Genomic DNA, 23101 nt, shown 5'->3' with positions numbered 1-23101 from the left:
CATTCCTCCAGACTGACTCAATGGGAGATAGTAGTGGTAGAAGAAGAAGAAGAAGAAGAAGAAGAAGAAGAAGAAGAAGAAGAAGAAGAAGAAGAGGAGGAGGAGGAGGAGGAGGAGGAGGAGTTTGGATTTGATATCCCGCTTTATCACTACCCAAAGGAGTCTCAAAGCAGCTAACAGTCTCCTTTCCCTTCCCCCCCGCAACAAACACCCTGTGAGGTGAGTGGGGCTGAGAGACTTCAGAGAAGTGTGACCAGCCCAAGGTCACCCAGCAGCTGCATGTGGAGGAGCGGAGACACGAACCCGGTTCATCAGATTATGATTTCACTGCCCTTAACCACTACACCACACTGGCTCTCATAAGAAGTAGGGCTCACTCTATCAGGTCTCCTGGAGGCCCAGCTCCACCTGCTCAGAATTCGCTAGCTGATTGTTAAACCATTCTGGGAATTGTAGCTCTGTGAGAGGAACAGGGGATCTCCTAATCACTCTCAACACCTCTAACAAACTCCAGTTCCCAGGATTCTTTGGGGGAAGCCATTGCTGTTAAGGTGGCATGCTCCTGATTTAAACATAAGGTGCAGATGTGGCCTAAGATAGGTCTCCTGGCCCAGACAAGCATGCATTCTGGTGCAGGGGAGATAACAGAGGAAAGAGAAGATGGAACCATCCTAGCAGGAGGCCTCTGTGTGCACAAACTACAATTAGCTAATGTGTGGGTGTGTTCCTGTGACACAGCATTACCTGAAAAGTTTCATGTTTGAAAACAGACTTTAACAGTGACAATTTGCTGAAACCTTGATTGAGGGCATGTTGGTTGTAGCCCTTAGCTTCCATTCAAGCTATACTTTTTCTGTTATACCACCTTCAGTATATAATTTAGATATTTTGAAAATTTGTATTCTTACTACATTTATATTCCACATCTTTCAGAAACATCACCTTGCCAACAAAGGTCCATAAAGTTAAAGCTATGGTTTTCCCAGTAGTGATGTATAGAAGTGAGAGCTGGACCATAAAGAAGGCTGATCACTGAAGAATTGATGCTTTTGAATTATGGTGCTGGAGGAGACTCTTGAGAGTCCCAGGGAATGCAAGAAGATCAAACCTATCCATTCTTAAGGAAATCAGCCCTGAGTGCTCACTGGAAGGCCAGATCATGAAGCTGAGGCTCCAATACTTTGGCCATCTCATGAGAAGAGAAGACTCCCTGGAAAAGACCCTGATGTTGGGAAAGATGGAGGGCACAAGGAGAAGGGGACGACAGAGGAAGAGATGGTTGGATAGTGTTCTTGAAGCTACCAGCATGAGTTTGACCAAACTGCGGGAGGCAGTGGAAGACAGGAGTGCCTGGCGTGCTCTAGTCCATAGAGTCACGAAGAGTCAGACATGACTAAACAAACAACAACATTCTTACTACATTTATATTCCACATCTTTCCATGATGGAACTCAACGGCACAGACCATATTCAGGCCTGCTTAACCTCTGATTTGTTGGCCCTCAGACCATGCTTGGTCCCTGCAGTGCAGTGACATTCCTAAGCACACTGTTGAAAAGGGCTTTACTTGGGGAGCCATCCTGATTTTGGCAGGATGATTCCATGGCAAGTACTGTGTCACCTTTAAGAAATGCATATGGACTTCCTCTAAAGCGTTTTAGCTGTATGAGGTGTTAGGGGAGGGGTGGTACCTCTGATAGGGGACATGTCTTGCTTCTTTTGGGGTAGTTGGTCCATCTTTGGTCCCCACCCTGCACTCAGTTCTCACCTGTGTCTCCTAGAAGCTGTCAGCATGCAATAGCAGCCACACCCCAGGAAACAACTTCAACGGGCCACCCAAACCAGGTGAGGGTGGCTAATGGGTCTCAAACTCTTGGCGAGTTAGGGACTTCCTCTGCATGCAAAGACAGGCTCCGGCACCATGAGAAAGTGAGACCAATAGTGGGTCCAACGGTCAAGGAGGAAGTTTCTGCACATGCCGTAGAGCAGTGGTGTCCAAACTTTTTTCAAAGAGGGCTAGATATTTGATGATGTGAAGGGCCGTGGGGGCCAACCAAAGGGCCGACCAAAGTTGTTGACTTTTTTAGGATTGAAGTTGTTCAGCTTTTTTTTATGATTTTACCCCAAAGATTGAAGTTGTTGAGCTTTTAGGATTTTACCCCAGGAAATAAACTGCCACAGGGGCTGGATTAAACCGACCCATGGGCCAGATTAGGCACCCAAAATGGACTTTGGACATGCCTGCTGTAGAGTGAAGTGAGTTGCAGATGGGGCTCATCAACCTGGGAAGATAGCCCATCTCTGCCCCTAAGCCTCGACTGCTCTGCAGGATATCTTTGGGAGAAGAAAAGGGTTAGGGTGGTTGGATGGTGCCTTGCAGGCTTGTAGGCCTCTTTCAAGCAACCCCTGCAGCCAAGCTGGTGCCAAATGTATTGCCCTGTTTTCCTTCGGACCACATTAGCAAGGCTGAAGGGTGTGTGTTTTGTCATCTAGATAGCCCAGAACCTCCATACACCCTTCCTTGGCTTGTGCCCCAGAAAGGCCACTTAGGTGCTGCTAACACAGCAGTTTGACTTCACCCCTGGAGGTGCACTCCATTTTTTCTTGAGACATACAGATGCCAACAGCAGCAGCAGCAGCAGCAGCAGCAGCAGCAGCAGCAGCAACAGCAACAGCAACAGCAACAGCAACAACAACAACAGTGTGTCACCTTTAGGAAATGCCACTGGACTTCCTCTAAAGCCTTCTGGGTTCAATGGATGATATTAAAATGAATGTGCCTACTTGCTCTTAATCACCAATTGCACTGCCACCATTTCAGAAAGCCAACAGGATGAAGAGAGGCCATTTGAGGTCAAATAAAAGGAAAAGTGAAGAGTTAAAGTATCTCATATCCAGGGAATCTATTGCCTTCGGAGATCTATTCTGCTGTTAACACAAGATATGGATGTTTACTCAGGTTCATAGGAAGGTTGCAGATTAACCAATGAGGAGAAAAGCTTTGCAAATAGGGAACAGCAACTTGGCTCTGAATGTAGCAGCAAGAGTCGGGAGTGGTTTTGTTAAACTGCAAGCAGCTCCACAAGTCTTTAAGAGTAATAATTCCTTAGCAGAGTACTGTGGCAAGAACACCATCCTTGAAAAATAAGCTCACAAAGATTAATACCGGTAGTCTGAAAGAAAACCTAGCCTGCAAAAGAGTAATAGCAGTTGGTGCCACTGGATGGCCGGGTGGCCAATGGTAGGTGGAGCAAGAAGCAACAGTAGGCAGAGCCATCCATCTCTGGTTTTGCCCCCAGCCAGTTGTCCTTTGTTGCAATTACTCTAATAACAGTTATGCACTGTGGCTCTTCCTTAATTTCTGCTAGGATCCCACACAACCCGGATGTTCTGGAGATCACCTTTGAGGAAGAAGCAGGGGGCCTTGCAAGGAACCCCATACAATTTAGAAATTGCAGGACTTCCAAAGGCAGCCTGAAGTGTCTCATGCATATCTTCCCACCACAGCCCCCTTGATAATCCATTCCACTGCAACCCCAGCTGTGCCTTGATTCACATTTCTCCTCTTTGCCACCTTGACCTCAAGAATGATATGGTGGAAAAATCCAGATTTGGGTGTAGGGGTGCCCATTTGGTTCTAAGAAGGCTGCAAGGGTGTACTCAGCTGAAGGCTCAGATGTGAATGTAGCTCAGTGACCGTGGCACTGGGGCGGCAATTCAATAGAGAAAGATACATGAAAATAGGGGCCATTCCTGGCGAAAAGTGATAGCTGGAACATGTGCCATCTTTTGTATTTAGCTGAAATAGCAGCCAGCCTTTCACTGTAGTACAAGACTGGATACACAGAGCCTGCCTCAAGTGTTATTCATATCATTAGTGATATCTGATGCTGCAAAGTCGCTCTGTTGTGATAAAACAATATTGTTTATCACTACGGATGTTTTCTCTGTGGATACCTTCTTTCTGAGCCTCCTAATGACCATTATATTAGGTTTCCAGTTATCTTGATGCTAAGTCTAAGCTCTTCTCCGCAGGATTTAAAGTACACTGTTGACCATGCAACTGTGCTAGGTTAGGTCCTGTGTGTCGGGGTGGAAAACCTCTGCTTGAAGATGGCCCATCAACTAGTCCTTGGAACTCTTCCTAGGCTGCAGGCCTCACTGGTATCACTGGGAGTTTCTGTAGCTGTTGGTTGTGTAAATGTAGGGTAGGGAGATTTAAGCCATCCAGCCTCTACACCCTTTTTTTTAATCTACTGGCAAGTCTGTTGCTTTTCCTTTCTACTATGGAGCTAAGAACTTTTAGAAGGAGGCTTAGCAGGCAAGCTTGAGTTGTGGCTAAATCTCAAAACTTTGGGGCTGAGATTACCGCCTCCTACAGCAATAAAAGAAAAAAGCTGTTTGTGGCCCAGTGGGCTAGCTACCTGCCTGCATAAGTAGTCCAGATCCTGTGCTCTTCTTCCTTAGAGGTTCTTACTCATATGCCCCACCCAAGGCAGGAGTGGAGAGTTGTTGGCACTTGTCTGTCACAGAGACAATGGAGGGTGTGCCTCCTGGAGTGAAACCAAAACACTGCATTAGCAGTACATAAGTGACCTCCCTGGGGCACATACCTTGGCAGTGTGTATGGAGTTCCTGGGCTGCACAGATTATGAAGATTCCCCTCTCTGCCTTGCTGAAAGAAAGGCGGCTATCCCTCCCCCTGTTATGCTGGTAATTTAATTATTTATTCAAGACATTTATATACCACTTAGTCACCTGCATTTCTAAGCACTGTACATGCTAGGTTCCTATGTGCAGAGGGAGGGCTGATGTGATGAAATTCTAGGCTCCCTTGTGCCCTTGGCAAGGAGCTGTATCAGCGCCCCCTCCCCCCGCATCCCTCGTACCATTGGCACTCTGAGCCAGAGTGGACAGGAGTAATTTTTGCACACACATCCTTGGCCTGCACTTTTGGTAGGGGGCAACCTGGCCAACCCCTAGGTATGCGCCTGCTTTTCAAAAAAACAAAACAAAAACCCTCACCAGCCCTGCAGTTAGAAATCCAGCATGTTAGGTGGAAGGCTGGGCTAGAACCCTTTCCCATGAAATGCAGTTTCAGGGGAAGGGATCCTGTGGCTCACCAGATGTCCTTGGGGCTTCAACTCCCACCATCCCCAACCAGCATGACCAGTCAGAAGCGATCGGAGTTGGAGCCTAGCAATATCTAGAGGGCCACCAGTTTGGTGCTAGCTGTTTCTGGGGAGGTTTTTAGTTTTTCTTTTAAAAAACACTTTGCGGAAAGCATAGAGGAACACTGAGGCTGCTGTCCCCTACACACATTTAGCAGAAGCTAAGCCCCACTGAAGGCAGTGGAACACAACACACTCCAGAGGAACTGTTTGCGTTTGCGCTCGCAAGTGGCTCAGCGGAGAGGCAAAGATTGGGCAGAAAGCGAGCCCGCGGAGCAAGCGCGGCAAAGCGCGCCTCTCCGCCTTTTTTCCTTACGCTGTAGTGACGGGCTGACTGAGGCGACAAGTGGAAGCGAGGCGGAGGAAGAAGAAAAGGGGGCAGCAACAGCAGCGCGGAAACACAGGAGCCGCCTTCTAAGAGGCGGAGCGGGAAGACCCGCGCAACCAATCCGGGGTGCACCTTCCATTTTTTAGCCTTAGTTGAGCACGTCGGTGGGGTGATGCTGCTTCGCTGGCTGCTGTGGTGGGGGCGGCGTGGTGGTGGTCTTCTCCTGGAAGAGGCGAGCAGAGAGTAGCAGCAGCAGCTGCGTCCAGAGCGCAGATTGCGCCCCAGATGCGTTCCGGGCTACACCTGAGGAAGGGGAGCCGATAAGCGCTGGCCGCCACTTCTGCTGCCGCTGCGCCTCCTTCTCCTCCTCCTCTGGTCTGCAACCCAGAGCTGGGCTGTTGGGCTTCCTCATGTAGCGCCTGCCCCGGCAAGAGCTGAGGGAGGGCCTGCAGTACCGCCACGACCCGCCCCCTCCCTCGCTCCCGCCTTCCCTTGAGGTACTGGGAGGGAAGGGGTGCACCACGTCGCTGGGAAGTCTCGCTGGAGGAGACAGAGGACCAGAAAGCACAGCTTTTTTTTTTCCGGGGAGGGGAGATTATAGCTAGCCCCTTCCAGAGACAGAAAGAGTTGCGGGGGGACTTCCATGGAAGGTAGGGGGGCGCGCGCGCGCGAATGGTGTTGTGAGGAAGTGGGGGAAGGCGGAGCGTGGCGCCAGTGAGGGGGAGGGAAATAAATGGACTAGATGAGCCTAGGGGTCCCTTCCAACTCTTCAATTCAATAAATAAATTGCTCACCTCTTGCTCCCTCCTCCCTCTCTTCGCCCCCTTTCCGCTTGCCTCTTTCGCGGGAATTTGGTGAAAGTGTGGTGATTAAGCGAGCAGGCCTACCTTCAAGGGTTGTGGTTTCTGACGATCTCGTTCGACAACCACATCGCGTTGGCGAAGCGCCTTTTTCTTTTTTTTTGCGTGGGGAGCTTAGCCGGGTTGAGGGAGAAAGGAGCCGTGCCGAGTTAGAGGTTAAAACCCCCCCAAAACCTGCCGTGGCTCTTTTAAAAAAAGAAGGTAATGTTGCCTCTGTTTACTTTTAGTTCCTGTGGCCTTTTGTTGCCTCTCCGTCCACAAATTTACTGTGAAGGATGTTGTTTTATTGCATTGCTTTGTGTATTGTAGTGCCTGTTGTAGCAGATGCGCCAGATTCCATTGGATGAAGAGTGGCTGTGAAATATTTCAAATAGAAAATAAGAGTCGGAAATCATTTATGCAGGAGAGAGAGAGGGAGTATGGGTATATTTTATATATATATATATATATATATATATATATATATATACATATCCCTCACCGCTGTTTTTGTGTGGTTATTTTATATACCCAGGTACTACCAGCCATGCTTCTTTAGAAACCTGGGCAACCAGACACAATGTAACCGGCACACTGTGTGTTTGTTTATACCTGGTGTGTGTTTGTACACAGTGTGCCGGTTACATAGTGCCTGGGGTTTTCAGGCAGGTTTTGCCAACCGGGTGGCCTCCAGAGGCCTTGCTGGCTGGGCCTGATAATTGTAGATCAAAACATCTGGATTGTGACAGGTTGCCAAAGCTCTTTTAGGGTCATAAAGCAACAGTTTGCTAACTGGGCCTTCTGCTGGAAGAGACAGCAGGGAGCTTGGTTCTGTTATGCGTCCTTTCTTTATCCTGTTTTCTGGTTTGATAATTAAGTTGTGTTTCACTTCCTATCCTCCCCACAGGTTTGTTTAGCTTCTTACCTGAGCACCCTAGAGTGAGAGCTGAGGATCACCTGTCTAGTTCCTTTCTGTGTCTCACAAGTGGAAGGGAGAGGACTTGCTGATAAGGACTCTTCTCTGTTTCATGTTTCGTCACCCAAACAGCATATTAGCTTTGATCTCATCAAGCGCCCACCTACTCCAGGACGGCCAAGCAGAAGAGGAACAGAAGGGGTTTGCCATGAGTCGTTACAGCTTCTCCAATCTTCTGGACTGGATGTACGGTGGGGTGGACCCAAGCTTTGAAGGCAACGGGGGTCCTGAGTGTGCTGCCTTCCTCCCCTGGCAACAGCGCCTGGTAGAGACCCTGATCTTCTTATGCGTGGGAGTTCTGGAGGTGGTGGTGTCCCTGAAGAAGATCAGGCGAACCCATTCCAAGGAGGTGGTGGACCTGCTTGCTCAGTCTCGGAAGAAAGAGGAGAGCATAGGGAAGAACCTGTTGCTGGTGTTCTTCTGCCTCACTTTCGGATTGGAAGTGGGATTCAAGTTTGCTTCTAAGACAGTCATCTACTTGCTGAATCCCTGCCACGTAGTTACGATGATGCAGGTGAGGAATACTGTTAAAAAAAAAAAGCCTTTGGACCCCTTTTGTTTAGCCACACTGGAAACAGAATTTTCCTAGAAATATATGCCTTTTTTCAGGGATAAGAGTAGATGGTATAACAGGTCATTAGCATAATAGGCATTCATTCCAGATATGGAGATCATCGGAGCCAACTCCTAGGGGCCAAGGTGCCTTCAGCCCTCTCCTAAAATATTTGAGGCCCCCACCCCCAAGTTAATGGGTATTGCCATTCAAGTGGTGTGTGTGTGTGTGTTATGAATGATTGTGTGGTGTAGGGCTTACCTGCCCCTCCCAATATTTTATTCAAGTTGGCACCCCTGATTGGATAAGGTTTCATTTTTGGCAATGAACTCCTTTGAAATTATCCTGCTTAGCGCTGTTGTGTTTTCTAGGATCAGAGTCAGTATGCCAGCTCTGAATAACAGATGCTGAGTGTGAGCAGGAGGAAAGCATCATTGCAGTCAAGTTTTGCTATTTGGCTTCTTGTAACTAGCTAGTTAAGCACTCTAGGAAATGGAATGCTGATCCATCAGGGCTCTTCTTACTGCAAACATTATTTTATGTTATATATTACCTCCCTTCAGCAAAGCTTCTAGGGTACTTTACAAAAAAAGAGAGCACCAAGATAAAATAAATAGCTAATGTGTAATAAATGGTGGCATGCAATAAGATTATATTCAAAACCCTGGCAGAGCCATATTTGTTACCCCAAAGATAAGACTGGCACCATGGGGGCTTTCCTGGACAGGGAAATATTTAGTTTTGAACATGCAGAAGCTTAGATTTTTCCATAGGGGGGAAAAGAATTGGGAATGGTTGACTTCTAGCTAAAATAATACCCTATGAATGTGAGGTGGGCATTTCTAGGCTAGGCTGTGTGGTGAAGTGTTTATGTTACTAATTTATGGGTCTCACTAATTACAATTCTAATTGCATCAATGGGACTATCGCCAAACTCCTGATAAGCAAATAAAGCTTGAGTTGCTGCCAACCACAGCTGCTTACTGAGCCTAAAGTAGCCAAGAAAAACATAGCTTCTGCCTTTACTACAAAGGGAACTGCCCCCATATCTTAAAGAGGGCCTGTTGTGATACTGTATCTTGGACTAAATGATCCATGTTGACAACACTGAAATCAGACAAATTAGTTCTTACAGAGGAAGAGTGTGTGTGGGAGCAGCTTTCAGGCAGCAGTGGACTTTTCAGCTGTGTATGTCTTGGGGGGGGGGGGCTATGCAATTTCTTTTCCTTTATATTTTATTAGTAGCTGTTTCATTCAGCTCTCTGCTTCTGATTTCCAGGAAGGAATCTTTGAAACAAGAGCGGTAGCAAAATACTTTCAATTAGGGCCAGCCAAAGTTCACATTGTGGTAATTGAGCTTTCGAGATACGTAGACGCTCTTCCTCATGCTGGATGTTTAAAAGCAAATGGAACAGGATGCGGGGGAGAGAGAAATATGGGTAAAAAGAGGGCATGATGTAAAACATTCTCTACAGTTTGTTTCAGTCTTAAGTTGGTGATTAAAGGAACTGATTAATGAGTTTGGAATTGTGCCTTAATGCAAAAGACATTTTGGTTACAAAGATGATGCAAGGACAGGGAAGGAAACACTTAGGTTGTATCTGAGTTCTGCTCTGAGTAGAACCATTGAACTTAATGGACCTAAGTTAGTCATGACCATTAATTTCAATAGGTCTACTTTGAATATGATTTACACTGGATAAAAACCATTTAGTTTTGCATTTGGAAATACGAAAACCACCAGTTATGGGTCTATAAGCAACTATATATGTTGTCTTGTGACTACAGCTTCAGTCGGGTTGAAGTGATAAGTATAAATACCATAGATTTAATGTAGGCTTGTCAATATCCATTTGCCTTCACTGGGTAAGAATTGCCTTCAGGTAACGAGGTAAGGTAACAAGGGAGTTACAGATTTAAATACTTGGCTGTCTTGTTCTCTGTCCCTTCGTGTATTACATATGTGTTTATATGTGCTAGTGGCCTTCCCGCCGGAGTGGTACCTATTTATCTACTTGCACTTTGATGTGCTTTTGAACTGCTAGGTTGGCAGGAGCAGGGACTGAGCAATGGGAGCTCACCCCGTCATGGGGTTTCAAACCTCCAACCTTCTGATTAGCAAGTCCTAGGCTCTGTGGTTTAACCCACAGCGCCACCCGCGTCCCTAGGTACATTCTAGTTGCATGTGGCTCATTCATTGCCAGAAAGAAGCTGTGAAATTTTTACCTGTCTTTTTTACCTAAAAGCTTGAATCCTCCCATCTTATTTAAAACAATAGTGACGTAAGGCAGCTTCCATCATCAAATAAAACAAGTCATCAGAAAGTTTGATTACATTAATAAATAAAACAACCACACTAAAACCAGCAGAAAAAATACAGCACAAAAAGCAAAGAAGGGCAGATAATGGGAAGAAAAAGTCCATAGGAGTTGGCAGAAGCAAAAATGAACAAACAAAAAAGCAGGACAAAAACAAAAGGCCCAAACCAAAATCAGATACAAATTCAGTTTAGTCCAAAACCTGTCTGAAAAACCCAAGATTTAGTTTGGCACCTACTTACTTCTAATAGACATGTGCCAAACTTTATTTGGCAGAGATGCCTGGAACAAGGCATCTAGAACATAAGAAGCTGCTCTCCAGGATTTCCAATTAGGCTTTCTCCCAACTCTGCCTGGAGAGGCCGAGGGTTGAACGCAGGGCCTTCTGCATGCAAAGCAGAGGGTTTACCATTGAGCTGTAGTCCTTCCTCAGACATAGAAAGCTGCCTTTTACTGTGTTAGACCACTGATCCCTCCAGCTCAACCTACATCGCTCTCAGTGTTTGACACTCCCATTGTTCTAGGCGTGTTTTGCGACAGGGAATTTCATTAGTGCAAGCAGTTTCTGAGCTCTAGGCGTAGTACTGCGCCTAAGATTTCAGATTAAAACTGCCTCCCCACTTCCAGCTGTTCTCTGAAGACTGGAGAAGAGACCTTCTTAAGCAGGGGTCAGCAACCTTTTTCAGCCATGGGCTGGTCCACCATCCCTCAGACCATGTGGTGGGCCGGACTATATTTTGAAAAAAAATAAAAATGAACTAATTCCTATGCCCCACAAATAACCCAGAGATGCATTTTAAATAAAAGCACACATTCTACTCATGTAAAAACACCAGTCAGGCCCCACAAATAACCCAGAGATGCATTTTAAATAAAAGGACACATTCTACTCATGTAAAAACACACTGATTCCCGGACCATCCGCTGGCTGGATTGAGAAGGCGATTGGGTTGCATCCGGCCCACGGGCCTTAGGTTGCCTACCCCTGCTCTTAAGAATATTGGGAGTGATGGTCAGGGGAAGGACTAGACCATGTGAAAAATGGACATGATATTTTACCTGCAGTTCATTCTTTTTCAGCTTTGTATTCTCGTTATATAAAAAAAAGCCCAGACATTTCGTTGTTGCGCCCATAACCTTAGGTTTAAGGTTTAAGGTGCTGTTTGGCTCCTAGCTTTCATAGCTAAGTTTCTAACACTGACTGCTCTCTGGGGTTTTATTCAGGAGCCCTGCCTAGGATGCCAGGAGTGAACCAGGGACCTTCTGCATTCAAAACAGATGCTTTACCATTGAGTTCCAACCCTTCCCCTAAATGTTCCTCTGATTCTGAGTGGACTGTCTGGGGCGGCACATACATCTTTCAAGCCTTGAAGGCCGTTGAAGCAAAGATGGCCAAGTCCTTGGTTCTCCAAATGTTGCTCCTCTCAGCCATGGTCAGCACACTCCATTGTTGAGGGATGATGGGGTTTGAGTCCCAACGGCATCTGGAGGGACAGAACTTAGTCACCCCTGCTCAGAAGTGTTTTTTTGTTTTTGCTGTGGTGTCAGCCATGTACGTGGCACTTTGCAGAGTACAAGGGGACAGATCCCTGCCCTGAGGGGCTTACAGTCTAGAATTTGACACATGGAAACAACAAAGGAAAGAAAAGAAAGAGCTTAAAATCTTTGTTTGCAGGCACCTGCAGTGAATTTCTTTTTCTGCACAAACACTATTCTATAAAATGCACTTAGAGAAGCAAGTTGCTTCATAGCTCCTTACCTGCAAACATTCAAACCACCACTTTATAAACAGTTTTGTCACAATGCTTGGAAGAGACATTTCTAAAGCATTCCTTAACCTGTCACCTGAAGCTTAACTTTTTTGATGTCTTTTAGGCTGTAGTCTGTGTGGGAGGTGGTTGCACAAATCTAACTCTACAAGAGCTCAACTTAAGGTCCCATTTTTCAAGCACGTTTGGGTATTTGTAAAAAAAAAAAAGTGGCTGAAAATCATGGAAGGAAAAGTAGGTGTATTTATTTGTACAGTGACTGAGTACCTTTTAAAAGAAGAATGGCTTGAGAGAGGTACAACACTTTTAATGCTTCATTATAAGCCCTTCCCAATATTTGGAGAATTGCTATGTACACAGAATCATTTGATTTACACTAGACTGTAGAAAGTGGCAGTTAAACTGGAATTATTATTTGGGTGCATGCATCACAGTGGGATTTGGGACATGACACTTTGTTTTGTCCTCTTACATAATTTTAAATGGGAGTCTAATAAGCCTTTTCAGTCCAGGGAGTTTCATTAAATTCCATTCAGACCCATTTTCGGCTGGACATACTCCTTATTTTTTTTTAAAAAAGATTTTTAAACAATTTTTTTGCAACTTTAACAAGGAAAAGAAAAGGATGAAATAAAATTCTGAAAAGAAGGTGCTGTCAACTTAAACTCTGTTTCTTGGCTCTCTGATCATGCAACCTCATTTACTTCTAGCTCAGTTTACATATTCAACTGTGTTGCATTTGTTCTCTTGTTCACACTTACTTTATTAACACATTTATAGCCCGCCTTTTCTTTAGGGTGCTCAGGTTGGCATACGTGGTTTTCTCCCTCCCCATTTTATTCTCACAACAACCCTCTGAGGTAGGTTGGGCTAAGAGAGAGTCTCTGACCAAAGCTTCATAGCTGAGTGGGGATTTGAATCCTGGTCTCCCAGGCCCTAGTCCAACACTCATTAGCTGTTCTTATCTCTAACTCATCTCCCACTTTTCCAGTTTCCCTCTTCTCTCCTTGTCTGTCTATCTAGAGTATTTGTACCCAGGCTACTTACTGGTTTATGCATGACAGGACCTACATTAATACAAAGCAGCTGGTCTACATAGATACTAATGAAAGAATAATAATGTTCCTACAAATTTTGTTCCCCCCAAACATCTAAAGAAATAATAATTACCCCTGATTCCAAAAGCAAGTTTGGGATCTGTCTTTTTCTGAGCATTTAACGTCGCACAGGAGAAGAAGAGTCGTGAGAGGCCAAACCAAACAAGTGCATTTTGACAAAGTATGGTTCCCCTGTATCAGCTCTGAAAGCAGAAGTGATGTTAATGCAAGACTGCCAGCTACACATACTTTGTCATGGAGAGGCTGTGTCATGGATAGTTCAAGCCTTGGCGATGCATTCAGTGATTTAGTTGATAGTGTCCCTGCTCCATTTTTCTGTTTGTATATTACTGAGTTATGCATGTAACGCTCTGTAGGTTTTGTTGGAGTTAATGTCATTTTATTGTAAGACTTAATAAAATATTTATTAAAAAGGGGAAAAAAATTAGTACTCCCAATCCACAGTTTCAAACAGGATCAGTCTTGGTTTGTTATTTAGCAAAAATATTATTTGCAGTTGTAACTTGTAGCTATCGGTCTAAATTAGGTCAAACTCTGGCTTTCTCTAGCATAACTTCAAGCAACAGCTTGTGTGTGAAAACTTAATGAGTAGGATTACTATTTTTATAGTGAGGTATCTCCCACATGTGTTCTAGTTTGGAAACAAATGAGCAAGAAACGAATAGCTTGCATAAACACAATTATCAGCTATCTGCTCAAATATTGGAAAACAACAACAGCTTCTCACTGCTTAAATGTGGCCCTCTCTCAGTTAAAAAGGTTTTTTGCCTTCAAAGTGCCTAATGTATTTCAAATTTAGCAGACCTAGATGCTTTTGCACAAGGTCTTAGTTCTGCTGAATTTGGCTACGTTTTGGAGTTTGAGAAGAGCAGGTTGTCCTCAATGAAAGAGCAGTTGCCTTTTAATTAATGCACAGAGAAGATTTTGGCAGACTGAGAAGCGCTGATCTTTGTGCTATTTTGGAATGCCGTGTGGGGCGAACTGAGCATTTTGTTCTTCGCTGCTGCTGCCTCTTGGGCTGGAGACGGCACCTGTTCTAGGCGTAGGTAAACCTTGCAGACACTTTGCCCCTGACATTTGCAGGTGAGCGAAAATGCACTGGCTTAATGTACCAGGAATGGCAGTGAATAGCAAGTTCACTTCTTTTGCTTTTGTCCCTCTCCTCCATAACTTAATGTACAAATGATGCCCCCGATTTGGAACTAGAAATACTGCAGGACCTCAAATGACACTGCAATCTTCAAACTGATCTTGCAAGCGAAGAGAACATGGAATAGGCATATGCAGTGGGCGTTTCAGCTTGACCTTTTCACCTTTTGACTTTGGGCCTTGGGGCCAAATGTGCTCCCCTCGGCCTCTCTGTACAGCCCCCAGGAATCTCCACATGCTTTCCCCCCACCCCCTCTACTGACACTGCTCCACATATTCCTCTAGCTGTTTTGCCAGGCTGGCAAACATGTTATTGAACTGTAATAATGCCTCTTGGTTGCCTGGATGAACATGTAGAAACCTCTTACTTTTCCATAGCTGGATGGTAGCCTCCTGTACATACAGAGAGAGTCACAAGATTCCTGCATTGCAGGGAGTTAAAGTAGATGAACTTCATGGTCCCTTTCAGCTCTGTGATTCCATGATCCATTTACCTACCCATCACAGGCATGTGATCCCTGGAAGGTTACCCACTAGGAAATGTGGCTCTTAGGCCGAGGAATTTTCTTCACTCTTGAATTAATGTCCAGGAGTGAGTTGTCTAGGTAACCAAACCAGTATTAAATATCTCCAAGGACCAGCCAGTGAATGCCGGAAGGACAGAGGCAATTGTGTGACTGTCCTTGGGAGGTAGGAAGATACTGATATTAATATTTTACATTTAATTTCTGAGGTGGCTGTGTCAACCACATGGGGAGAAACTGTTAGGTATTGAAGTTTTCACCCTGGCCACCAGGGGTATAGTGTACAGTGGTACCTCAGGTTACATACGCTTCAGGTTACAGACTCTGCTAACCCAAAAATAGTACCTTGGGTTAAGAACTTTGCTTCAGGATGAGAACAGAAATCGTGCTCCGGCAGCGTGGCAGCAGCAGCAGGCCCCATTAGCTAAAGTGGTGCTTCAGGTTAAGAACAGACCTCCGGAACGAATTAAGTACTTATCCCAAGGTACCACTGTATATAGTTTCACTCAGGTCCACGTCAGTTAATTTAGGCGAGAAACCCTGGGTTGTGACAATGTTGACAGACAGCTGCCAATAAAAGCAGGCCGGCTGAGCTGTTTAGTTCAGTTCCAGCTTACTTATAAAGAACTAATTGGAGAAATATCTGTGTCGTCTGCTATGACCACCCACTATTTAATAGAAATGGAAGCAGAACAACTACAAAAGGCATGGCTTTGCATATAGCATAAGCCTATGGATAGCTATGAGGTTTAAATCAATATGGCACAGACCAGGTGTGGTGAATCTCTGACAGCCAGATTTAATTCCCTCTGAAGGGAAAGGGCTTTTGGATTTCTTCAAAGTGTGCAGTTGTAGCTGCTTCCTCTGCAAGAAGATAGTCTCAGCAGGCTTGTGTTCCCTGGAAATATAAAAGAAGCAGCCCATGCAGTTTGCTGCTATTGTTCTCTTGCAAACACAAGTTGAAATCAGAGGCTTTAAATAGCTGCGAAGTTCAGGTTTGTATTAGTGTTACATTTTCTGGGATTACTGAGGATTTTGCCTTTTCCACATTTTGGACAGATAAAGGGCCTACAGCAGGAGAGTTCTTATTTATTCACAAATTTATTCACAAAGGGAAAGGTCTTTGAAGAAAATATAAAAGGGAAACTTGAACAACATTAAAATTAGAATTAAGTGTTTGAATCAATAATATTAATACAGATATTAAGATGAATTGGAATTAGAATTAAAAATTTGGTTCTGTTTTCATGGAAAATGGCTTTCTCTCTTTCTGTGTGTGTGATATGGTGTGTGAAAGGTGTGTGATTATAGCCCCTCTCGCACCTGGACTATAGTCTCTGGCAGCTTTCCTGTGGGCTAATGCAGTTTTCAGGCCCAAAACTGAAAAACGATGGTCACAGATAGAGTGAGTCGTCTTCAAATATCTGGGCCCAAGTCATTCAGCCTGTTGTAAGTCACCATCTTGAATTGGGCCTGGAAGAATATAGGTAGGCAGTGCAAATGATAAATGTCCTAGCTTTAGGTAGTTAAACAATGGATGGTCTTTTAAACTGTGGGTGGGTTTATTGTTTTTATTAGTTACTATGGTATATATTTTTGTGTTTTTATATTGTAAACCACCCTGTGATCCTTGGATGAAGGGCTGTATAGAAATAATAATAATAATAATAATAATAATAATAATAATAATTAATAATTACTAATAATAATTAATAAATAGAATTGGAGTAATATGCTCCCACCTTGATGTAACACTCAGCACCCAAATGGCTGGAGGTTTGTCACTTCTAGCATACAAACCTAACCTTTTCTTTTTTGATCCTTTTTTCCTTTTGAAAAGGTTACATTTCCCACGCTCCACTTAGCAAACAGAAATTATTTGCTCGGTGGATTGGCCAGAAATACTGCACTCCTGAAGGCTGTTTAGTGCTACACGTTACTGTCTACAGTTGGATTCACATTTAATTAACTACTTTTAAAAAACTCAGAAGGTACTTACCTGTAGAAATTGGTCAAAAATTCCTTTGTCTGATAATGTTTCTTTACCAAGGTTTGGGTTGGTGGAATAACAGCTCCTTGAATTAGTAGTAAGGTTTTGTGGATTCCAGTTCATTGTAACTGCCTGTCATAACTCTGTTAATCGTGGTTCTATCAACTTGAAAAACTGGAGCATCAAATTTGTAACAATTTGTACTGTTAACATTTTTGTTGAGCTACTCAATGGCCTGGTTTACATGTTATGATTAAACCATGATTTGTTTAGGCAAAGTGAGATCCATAGGTGCTAGGGGTGCGGGGCTCTCAGGGGCACCAGGCTAAGACTCTGGGGCCCAAGAGTTGAGTCCGGGGAAGAGCCTGCCCGTCGGTCGGAGCGCCATAGCGGGCTCTCTCTCTGCGACTTGAGTTTGGGGGTGACTGAGCTAGCAAGATGCTGAGGTGGCTGGCCGGCTCTGCCCTCCTGCGCACCTGGGACTAGGCAACCTGGGGGGGGGGGGGCGCGCTGGGCAGATCTTTACACCCCGGCACTGCATATGCTTAAGACAGCCCTGGTGAGAACCCATGGTTTTTGCTGGATTATGAACTATGGGTTTTTAAAATGATGGTGTTTTATTTGAATGTCGCAAGCTTGCTTAATCATAGTTTGTTTGATTGCTCTACCGTTGATGCTTGCTTAAGCTACAAAGTAATGGGAGCAGCTGGAAAACACGCCAAATTTTGGAGGAACAACTTCTAGCTTGTTTACTCATCGTTGGTTGAACAAGTGATGGCAGATTGATTGATTGATTGACTAATTCAATTTGTATCCTGCCCTTCCTTTTGAAGGATCCCAGGGTTGCAGACAGAGCAAAGATAAAATATGAAAAAGAACAATAACAACTAAGACTGTTTCTAATACCCCTCCTCTAAACAGTTAAAAGAAATATCGATCAGTGATCTGAGGTGTGCCAGGAACAGTGTCTTTTAGCAATCAAATGCCTAGGTAAAGAGAAATATTTTCAAATTCCTACTGAAAGTCAGTGATGAGGGGGACAGATACACCTTGATCAAATCAAATTTTATTAAACGGTCACAGACCAGATTAACTCGTACAGCTAGTCAGCGAAGCATAACACCGGAAAAAACAAAGGACAATTACAGATACACCTTATTAGGGAAGGCATTCAAAAAATGAGGGACTGCCACTGAAAAGGCCCTGACCAGGTCATTGCCAACCGGGATGCCCCCACCACCGTGGTCAATGGTGTCAAAAGTGTTAGCATGCTTTAGTATTCTAACATGTTTTAAATCATTTTTCTTGATTTTACTGTTTTATCTTTTGTACTGTAAACTGCTTTGATGTTGTTGCGTTTTTTGTTTTTACAATGAAGCAGTGTATAAATTTTATGAAATAAATAAATAAAAGCCACTGAAAGGTCAAGGAGAACCATCAGGGTCACACTCCCCCTATCTTGATAGCAGTCATCAGTCAGGGGTAATTAAGGGTGTTGTGCTTCTAAAACTGGGCGTGAAACCAGACTGGAATGATCTGAAGAATCTGCTTCCTCCAAGCATCCCAGAAACTGGCTAGGCACCACCCTCACAATCACCTTGCCTAGGGAGGGAATATTAGAGACTGGTTGGTAGTGCCGTCTAGAATCTCTGGTTTTCACATCATCACCTCTTTCAGGGAAGTGGCCACACTTCCCTCCTGTGGCATGGCATTAATCTGAACTCATCCAGTCATTCCTGTTCTGTGAGATGTTGCCATACATGAAGGGATCAACAGGGCACATAGTCAGCCTCACCACTGCAAGTGTGCTGTCGACATTTTTGGGCTGCAGCAACTGAAATTGATCTTGCAAGCTGTCATTGGGCAGGGCACCAGGGACCTCCAACATGCCTTAACCAGTTTTGGCATGGAGCGGAGTAGTTTCCCCCTCAACATGATTTGCAAAGCTGTTTGAGCATGCTCCTGAGTGGTCCGTTTCTAAGTGACGCCACACTAGTCTGGACTGATTTAATATCCTGCTCTAGACGATTGCCTGCTGTGGAGCAAGGCTGCAAGTGGAGAGTTGAAAAATCACTCAGGGCTCAATTGAGTTGGTAAACAATATTTTCCAGCATGTTGTGCCTTCCTAATAACACCTGCCCTTTTCATTTTCATGGCTGTTTTATCAGACTTCATAAACTAGCGTTGCACTTAGAACAGATACGTTTTTAAAAGGAGTGATGTGCATCACTAAACCTAACCTTGGGTGTAGCCAGGATTTATGTTGGGGGAGGGGGCAGACTTTTTGCTAGTGGGGGCAGAACCTCAGTTAAGAAATCCCCCCCCCCATTGATTTACTTGATTTAGGGAGAACCTTCCCCCACCCTTCCCCTTCCCCCTTCCCTCCTTGGCTATGCCCATGAACCTAACTTGTCTTTTTGTTTCTAATGGTCTTTCTTTCAACCATTTCTCCCCAAGACTTTCCTTGCACTGATTTTGTGTTCATCCATTCGCTCTTAATTTACTGTAAGCTGAATGGTGTTTCCATTGTAGTGATCATGTTTCCAAGACTTGTTTGCTCTGAAAGAGTTCCGTGGAATGGAGTATCTACTGAGTGCACTATTTAGATTAAAAGCAGGTTTTACAAAGAGCATAACCCAAATGCAGCCAGCTTGTCTAGATAATACTTGCAATTAGGCTTATGGATGTCTTTGAAAGGTTCAGTGAGTGAACAGGGTATGATCTTCCTTGATCTGGTATTCTTCAGTTCTTAGCATTGGTTAATGCCTGAACCTTGAATAATGCACAGGAAATTCTGGTTTTGTGAGAGCAATTATTTTGTTGCAAAATAAATTTGGCTTTGATTGCAACACTGAATTTTCTCAGTTAAGGAAACTGTGCTGAGCTTTTTGCCTCCCTTATTGGCAGATGACTCTGTGTGCTCCTCTGTTTCCTTGGCAGGGAAAAGCATGAGAGTCATTTCTATTCTTCTGCAGTTTCTCTCTGAAAAATGGTTGAAAACACTGCTAAAGCTGCAATCTCCATGCACATGTGCTCTGTGTACCAGGAGTGAGAGGATCAGGGAAACTATCATACCTTTCTAGATGGGCGAAAAGCATAGTGAGGCTGTGACCAGCACACTGGAGGTCTGAAGGCGTTTATAGGGATATGATGATGCGACTTGTGGGTGGTGTCAACTGCTGGTGCCTAGCCTTTATCACAGAGGTGGGTGGCTCTCATAAATAGACAGATGGAGACTGGTTTCCAAGGAGGCTGCCTTTCTAGGGTGGTGACAAGTATTGCCATCAGTGAAGGCTGCCGTCTTCTTGGAGCATGATCCGAAGGTTAAACAGATCTAGGTCCAATAATTGCCTGGGAGGAGGGCTGCGTGGCATCCCCATGTGTGCTGCTTTGACATCCATCATGGAACAAAAGCAGAATATAAGGCTACATTCACACCATAAATTTCAAGTGCTGTGATATGTTGGACCCTTGCCAATCTTGCTTGCAATCAGAGCCAAGCACAGTTGTAGCCATGATGTTGTTTGATGACGGAGGGACATTGGATAGCATCCAAGGTTACTCATACTGAGTGTAGGCCCACTGAAGTCAAAAGGACATGAACTTGCTATCAAAACAAATACTCAAGAAAACACTAACTGTATAAAGGTAAGCACAGGTTACATGTGCTTCTAAGTCAGGGTGGTCCAACTTTTTATCCAAGTGGGCCGTGAGAGCACTTTGACAAAATGGAACCTGTGGGCCTCACACTGCCTTGTTGTATGGGAGGGGAGAGCAAGGCCCAAATTTAACACCTCCCCAGCTATAAAAACAGCTAAGGTTTTGGGAAAGAGTCATATGGCTCTTGCAGGGTCCTAGAGCCCGCCTTTTTCCAAAGCTGGAAAAGTGCTAACTGTGCTTTGGGAAGAAGGTGGGAGGTCTCTAGGACCTAGAGTGCCCAAAAAGACCTCAGGGCTGTATGTTGGTCTGCCCTCTTCTAAATGGTGTTTGAAACAACTTTCTGTAGTTTAAAATATAACAAGTTCCGCATAGTTTATTGTATAGTTTTAGTTCACACCTTTGGTGATTTAAGCCATCAAACCCAGGAAGAAGACTACAAATTGGTTGCTTCTTGTTATTTTATTTTTAAATAGTTGATGAATGTTTTGTGCTAAAGCCTTGAAAAATCTGGAATGAAGGCTATGAATTTTGTATCTGCAGTGCTGGTTTTTTGTCTGTTTGTTTGTTTGCAATATCAGTTAGTGGATATTGCCTTTCATGATTTTTATATTTATCCAGCCATTGGAGGCCACCCCCCAAATAGCAAATGCTGAGACCCAGCTCCTGTGTGGGGGGCTGGAGGCTAGGCAAGCATGGCTTTGGGGCAGGGAAAGCATCCTCACCTAGCTTTTATTTTTGCCAAAACAGTGTGCAAAAGTCGTCTCTGTATATTATATGTGCTGCTTGCAAAGGAGCACACTGGAGCCACTCAATTCAGAGAACAATTATAACTTCTAGTTATGTCAGCACAAGTTCTGTCAAGCCAGGCCCGTAGCAATATGCCTCCAAAGGAAAAGCGTTTTATAAAAGCCCTCCAGGTCCTGGCTTCCTTTCTATACATTCTTCCATTTAGTTGGCCAATAGCAATGCACCCAAAGGAAAGGTATTGTAGCCCTTTGAATATGTAGTAGTACATTGACAGATCTTCTGCCGTGCAACCTGCCACTCCTAGGGCTGCTACTGAGGAGACTAAAGGGAGAGAGGAGGCTTCTTAGGAGTTGAGGCATGTGTATTGGCGACTTTCCAAACTCTGGATTGGCTCAGGAAATGATCCAAGTTCTTTCCAAATCTTTCGGAATGAATTTGCATGATGGGAGAGGGTGTATCAGGCCAAATGCCTATCTAGTTCAGCATCCTGTTCTTATAGTGGCCAACCAGGTATCTATGGGAAGCCTTTGATCAGGACCTGAGTTCAACACAGGGGCGTAGCTAGCCGCTCCGGCACCCGGAGTGGCAAGGGCAGGGCGAGCCGCCCAGGGGGCTGCCGTGACGATCCACCCGCGGGGGGGGGGGCACCACGGCAATCTGCTCAGGGGGGCTCCGCGGCAAGCTGTGCATTGAGTCCACCTGGCGGACGCAAGACCCATGCTGCTGTTTCAGGCAGCGCGGGGCCCTGAGCCACTGCGTCATTCCCAGGAGAGATGCGTGGCTTGGGCGTGCTGCAGGCCAGGCCCTGTAGTAAGTGCCACCCCCCGTGGTGTGCCATTTTGTCACCCCCTCAGGGATGACACCTGGGGTGGACCGCACCCCCCGCACTCCCTTCCTACACCCCTGGTTCAACAGTGCTCTCCCCAATAGTGATTCCCAGCAACAGGTATTCAGAGAAATACTGCCTTTCACAATGGAGGTAGAACAAAGCCACTGTGGCTAGTGTCCACTGGTAGTCTTCCTTCCCTACCATGAATTTGTCCCATCCTCTTTAAAGAACCATTCAAACTGGTGACATCACAATATCCTGTGGGAGCAAACTCCACAGTTTTAACTATCTGCTGTGTGGTGAAGTGCTTTATTTTGTCTGTCTGGAAACTTCCAGCACTTAGTTTCATTTGGAAGCCCTGAATTCTAGTATTATGAGAAAGCGAAATGTGTAATTTTATACACTTCTGTCATGTATCTTCTGATTCACCTTTCTTTCAAAGCTAAAAATGCCCCAAATGTTGTCACCTTTCCGCATGGGGAACTTGTTCTTGATGATTTTGGTTGCCCTTTCCTGAACCTTTTCTTGCAATATCCTTTTTTGAGGCGAGGTTACTGAAACTCTACACAGTGTTTCAAGTGTGGTCTCACCATAGACCTGTATAACACTATTACAATATCAGCAGTTTGATTTTCAGTCCCTTTCAGTAGCAGCCACAGAACGAAGGAAGATCTCTTTCCCTCTACAAAGTGACTCACTGAGATTATGTACTGCCTGACGCAGGTGGCTGTTACTGATTGAATAATGCTATTTTAATAGCTTTTTATCTGATGATTAGTACATTGTATTGGAGTATTTGAGTTCTGATTTGTTTTTGACTCTTAGATTCTTTTGACTATAATGCATCTGACTATAATGCAGTTAAGTCATTTTCTAAATAAGATAAATAATTTTTGAGATGAGCGAGTTCTCACTCAGTTATAATGCAAGCTGCCTTATCACAGCCTTCGATATTTGGAGAAAGCTGGAAATGGATTATTGATTGTCTTCTTTATCTATGTGAAAATACAGCTTTAAGCACAGAGTAAGGGACCAAAATAAAAAATAAAAAATGAGTTCACCAAATAGGTTACACAGGATATAGCAAGGCTGGTGTCATTAGCAGTGCACATGTGTTAAGGTGACAGTAA

At 44.5% G+C, this 23101-nt stretch overlaps 1 protein-coding gene across 6 annotated transcripts in view; it reads left to right on the top strand.

Moving 5' to 3' along the window:
* The first annotated feature begins 5508 nt into the window (after positions 1 to 5508).
* The window catches only part of TMEM164 (transmembrane protein 164), a 51475-nt gene continuing 33882 nt past the window's right edge, over positions 5509 to 23101 (top strand). Inside the window, exons 1-2 of one of the 6 annotated variants that reach the window (XM_080990562.1) lie at positions 5509 to 5625; positions 7246 to 7828. In XM_080990562.1, coding sequence (XP_080846688.1) covers positions 7367 to 7828 — 462 coding nt within the window. In that variant the 5' untranslated portion in view covers positions 5509 to 5625; positions 7246 to 7366. The other 5 variants (XM_080990564.1, XM_080990560.1, XM_080990563.1 and 2 more) reach the window with 5 other exon arrangements.

Source organism: Podarcis pityusensis (genome assembly GCF_964106645.2).
Source record: "Podarcis pityusensis genome assembly, chromosome: Z".
NCBI lineage: Eukaryota > Metazoa > Chordata > Lepidosauria > Squamata > Lacertidae > Podarcis > Podarcis pityusensis.
Note: the sequence above shows the minus strand (reverse complement) of the source record. Positions and strands in the feature narration are given on the sequence as shown.